The 4,973-nt window shown below is 51.4% G+C and overlaps 1 protein-coding gene across 1 annotated transcript in view; it reads left to right on the top strand.

Annotated features, from left to right (window-relative positions):
• The window catches only part of MYOM3 (myomesin 3), a 21,261-nt gene extending 17,265 nt beyond the window's left edge, over window positions 1-3,996 (top strand). Inside the window, exons 15-18 of the mRNA XM_008573179.1 lie at window positions 204-240; window positions 421-443; window positions 2,141-2,196; window positions 3,469-3,996. Of these exons, the coding sequence (XP_008571401.1) occupies window positions 204-240; window positions 421-443; window positions 2,141-2,196; window positions 3,469-3,732 (380 nt within the window). The 3' untranslated portion in view covers window positions 3,733-3,996. The remainder of the gene's footprint in view (window positions 1-203; window positions 241-420; window positions 444-2,140; window positions 2,197-3,468) is intronic.
• The last annotated feature ends 977 nt before the right edge of the window (window positions 3,997-4,973 follow it).

Genomic DNA, 4,973 nt, shown 5'->3' with positions numbered 1-4,973 from the left:
CCACCTGTCTGTCTGCAGGGAAACCTGTTTAAAAATCCCATGGTCTTTCTGGGAGACTCCCATCTCCCCACCCAATCCCGGCACTGCCCCAAAAGAGTACTGGAATGAGGAGGAGAGTGGATGACAGTCAGCACTCAGCCCTGTCCCTGGGGGTCACATGGCAGAGGCCCTGACGCTCCCCTCCCCCTTTGCCCTTCTTGTAGCTTTTGACGACGCCTTGGCTGAACACCAGAGACTGAAGTAAGTTTCCTCGACATTTTTTGGTGTGAATCATGGGCCCCTCGGGGGTCTGGCATGAACTGTCCTCAGGACCCCTTCCTGGGAGCCTCGGCCCGCTCCTCCTTTCCCTCCACACAGGCAGGACTGTCCTGTCCTCTAACAAATGAAACCCCACACCTTGTTCTCATTTCTGTTTTCCAGAGCCTTGGCTATCATCGAGAAGAGTAAGTCTGCCAATATTTCTGTTGTCTTTGTCTCTGAGTTTGGGTGACTTCCCCAGAGCTCAAGCCTCCCAGCAGGCTGCTAAAATCCCAATTCCCTGGTGGGGTCTGTGGGCTCTGGGCTCTCACAGAGCTGCCGGGGGGGACGTGGGCAGTGACAGCAGACAGTCAGACAGATGAGGAGTCTGAGGACATGTGAGATCGCGGGTGTGGGAGCACCCCACGCCGGCCTGGAGCCAAGTGGGCGCATGGGCAATGCTGGTGGACTGAAAGGCAGGGGACAGAGAGGAAGGAGGCTGGACAGGCCTTCCCGAGTGAACTGTGGGAGGAGCTGGTTTTAAAGCTGAAACTGAGCCTGTCAGGGCATTGAGGTCTCATCTAGTCCAGGATGCAGCCCCAAGCCCAGAGGGATGTGTCACAGCTCTGAGCTGCCAGGGGGGGCCACCGCTGATGCCACAAGCTCAAGCTTGTCCTGTTCATCGGATCCCCCCTGCCTGTTCTCAATGGTCCAGTGCTAGGAGTCCGGCTTTCTGGTCTCCCTGGCCCAGCAGATGAGAAGTAGGGATTTCAATGAGGGAAAGTCCCAGACAGCGGCCCCTGCCAGCCTGACCACAAGGAAGGAGACTGGACGGCTACATGAAACAGACAAGAGCACTAAAATGCCACCAGCGTGGGGCCATCTGTGTGCACCTCCCTGCATGGCATCACTGTCCCAGAGCATCCTCACTTGAGAGGAAGTACAGGCCTCGGACTTCATAACTGGAAGGGGCCAATCAGGAGGGCTCAGTGGGAAGCTGGTGCAGGAGGACAGACGCCATGGAGGAGAGAGCACAGTCCCAAGAGCAGCCCCAGCCTGCTGGGGCCAGGGAGAGGTTCTCATACTGCCAACCTAATCACTTACCCAGCAAGGACATCCCCTCCCACCCTGGAATGCCATGCCCCTGGACAGTGTGCGCCAGGCAGGACCCTAACAGAGGGATGCTGAATTCACTGATATGTGGTGCTGGGGCTTGTGGAATCAGAATCAAGGAAAGTGGATCATTCCACCCAGCCGTGGAGGACCTGGTGAAAAGTCCTACCCACAATAGCATCCATCTCAGGCCTTCTCCAACCGATTCAGGGTCCTGCTCCCCTTTCATTCACTGGGCAGATGCCATCCACGTCAGGTTCCTTGCACATCCCAGATCCCTGGTCGCAGCCGTGCTGACCACCCTTCTAGTCCCCACTGCAGCATAAGGAATAAAATGACTTTCTGCTTAGTGATTTACAACCACCTCTCTTCCTGCCCACCCACAATGGCCACCAGGTCCCTCGCTTGACCAGAGTCAGGGTGTCCCAAAAGCTTAGGTCCCACTTTCCTGACTCCCTCAGCTGGTTGGTCATGCCTATTGTGTACATTTTGCCAGTGAAAATCACAGAGCAATCTCATTTACCTTCTTTCCCAGTTCTTGAGGGCAGGGACAACTCATTGTCCCCTCCATGTACCACCAATCATAATGATGACCTCAAATCAGTGGCAGACACGCTATGTCCCATATCTTCTCCTTGTGAAGATGAGGAAGCACGTATTACAATTTTAAAGATTTCCATCCAAAATGATGAAAATATGAAAAAGAAGCATTGCTTAAAAATAAACCTCACCTCTGAGAAGCAGCTGTAAAGAAAGCGTTACTCACCGGGGTCTCTTACTTCCCTTCCAGATCGTGCCAAAGTGGTGAGAGGTCTGCCAGACGTGGCCACGATCATGGAGGATAAGGTACGGACCATTCCCGGCCCAAGTCAGCAGTCCCACACTTGTGGTCCCTCACGTATCCATCACGGATCATCGATCCACGTAGCACTGTGGGTTCAGCAGCCAAAGAGTGGCTGTTTGGCCATAGGGGCTGGATCTGCATGAGTCTGGCCAAGTGACCACACCTTGCTGATTGCATGTGGTACAAATGAAAGCCACTGAGCCTGGTGTCAGACCTGTGGTACTCGACCCAACCCTACTCTCGTTTCTGTAGACAGCCCTGCATGTCACAGACTTCCACCTGTGAAGTTCAGTTTCCACAGGAGTTCAACTGGATGATTCCTAAAATCAGATCCCTAGGTCCTTCTAGGGCTGTAATTATGCAAGTCTATTGTTCTAGAAAATGATAGCTAATATTTTTACGGTGCTTACTGTGTGCCAGGCCCTATTCCATATGTGTTACCTATTTTAGCTTATTTAACCATCAAGGCAACCACATGAAATAAGGTATTATTACTAGTCGCACATTAAAACTGAAGAAATTGAGACCCAGAGAGGTTAAGGGACTTATGTAAGGTCACACAGCTGGAAGGGACAGAGCTGAGATTTGCATCCAGGCAGCCCAACTCCAGAGCCTATGTGTTTTGGCTGTTACACTCTGTGTTAGAGCTTGTTCAGGAATTTTCAAACTCAATTCATAAATCTTTGTACTAAAGCAATATAATCTTACTTGCCTGGTAAAATCATAAAGACATATATACCAAAAGCAATGAAACAAAGTGCAGGCCATTCTGGGGCAGATAATTGCTAGAGTAATAATGGTCTAAAATTCTAACTAGTCAGTATTCCTGTAGAAAGGTTGAGAACAGAGGATGCAGGGTTAAAATAAAATGTTACTCCCCTTTACGTGTTACAATAAAACACAGGTAATGAATTTATCACAAGGAGCAACCCGTACTGGGAGCTCTCTGGGGATGTAAGGGTGAATGCCAAGTCAAGTTTCAGGAGGTAAGAACTGTTCTCTCCCTGTCTGTTGAAACAGACCCTGTGCCTGACCTGCGTCATCTCAGGAGACCCTGCCCCTGAAATCTTTTGGCTGAAGAACGACCAACCTGTCACCTTCATTGACCGCTACCACATGGAGGTGAGGGGGACGGAGGTCACCATCACCATCGAGAAGGTCAACAGTGAGGACACTGGGCGCTATGGTGTCTTTGTCAAGAACAAGTATGGCTCCGAGACGGGCCAGGTCACCATCAGTGTGTTCAANTGTTCTCTCCCTGTCTGTTGAAACAGACCCTGTGCCTGACCTGCGTCATCTCAGGAGACCCCGCCCCTGAAATCTTTTGGCTGAAGAACGACCAACCTGTCACCTTCATTGACCGCTACCACATGGAGGTGAGGGGGACGGAAGTCACCATCACCATCGAGAAGGTCAACAGTGAGGACACCGGGCGCTACGGTGTCTTTGTCAAGAACAAGTATGGCTCCGAGACGGGCCAGGTCACCATCAGTGTGTTCAAGCATGGGGACGAGCCCAAGGAGCTGAAGACGATGTGACAGGCATGCTCAAGTGCAGCCTGAGGTCCAGTCTGCATGAACCAATAGGGTCAACCAGTGGGTCACAGCCTGGCACAGACCATGGGGGTGGGACAGAGGGGAAGGGGACAGGGTGGAACCCAAGACATGAGGGTAGAGATGGAGTGGACACACCAAAGTGGCAAAGCAAAGATCTTGCTGGGGTCCTGAGACCTCCAGGATGGCGGGATGAGCGCTGGACTTGGAAAAGGAGGCCTAAACACAATACTCAGTTTCAGCTCTAAACTCTCCATGGGCCTTGCCTTGCTCATCTATCAATGTGCATTCCCCACCAAAGTGGCAAAGCAAAGATCTTGCTGGGGTCCTGAGACCTCCAGGATGGTGGGATGAGCGCTGGACTTGGAAAAGGAGGCCTAAATACAAGGCTCAGTTTCAGCTCTAAACTCTCCATGGGCCTTGCCTTGCTCATCTATCAATGTGCATTCCCACTCCTAGGGATTGTTCATGCAAACTCCTTATGAACCCTGGCCCAGTGGTTCTCAACAGGAGGCAATGTTGCTTTCCAGGGGATAATTGGCAATGTCTATATTTTTGGTTGTCACTACTGAGGCTGTCTACTGACATCTAGTAGGCAGAGACCAGGATGCTGCTAAACACCACACCTCCCTACCGCATAGAATTAGCCAATCCCAGATACCAATAGGGCCGGGTTGATTAGCCCTGTCATAAACCGATATATCATAATACCCCCTTTTTAGAATACTATAGTTTCAATTCACATACGTTCAACATTCATTCATTTGAAGTCTAGCATGTGTCAGGCTGAGGATGCCACTAGGAATACAAAGATAGGTGATATGCAGGCCCCGCCCACAAGGAGGTGTCAGCCCCAAGGAGGAGACGACCCAGGTGCAAATGACTCCAGGACAAGACAGGAGATGATAAAGTTTATACAACAGGTCCAAGCAAAGTGCCACCAGTGGTCAGAGGAGGAAGACAGATGGTCATCCCAACTGGGGGAGGTAGGGCTTTAAAATGCCTTCACACATTTGGCAGAATTGGTGTTGGGCTCTGACAAATGAGTCTGATTTGGTGGTGGTAATGGGAGAAGGACATTTTAGGAGCAGGGCATGGTAGGAGCAACGGCAAAGACACGGGGTGAGGCTGCCTATGCGGCCTTGGATGCCAGGCTTGGAGTTGGATACCTTCAGTGCTTCTCCCAGCATGGGGCCTCTGCCTGGTGTGACAGATATTGGTTGTCC

This window comes from Galeopterus variegatus, unplaced genomic scaffold (assembly GCF_000696425.1).
Source record: "Galeopterus variegatus unplaced genomic scaffold, G_variegatus-3.0.2 Scaffold50, whole genome shotgun sequence".
NCBI classification, from domain to species: Eukaryota; Metazoa; Chordata; class Mammalia; order Dermoptera; family Cynocephalidae; genus Galeopterus; species Galeopterus variegatus.
This window is presented reverse-complemented; position numbering and strand designations above follow the sequence as displayed.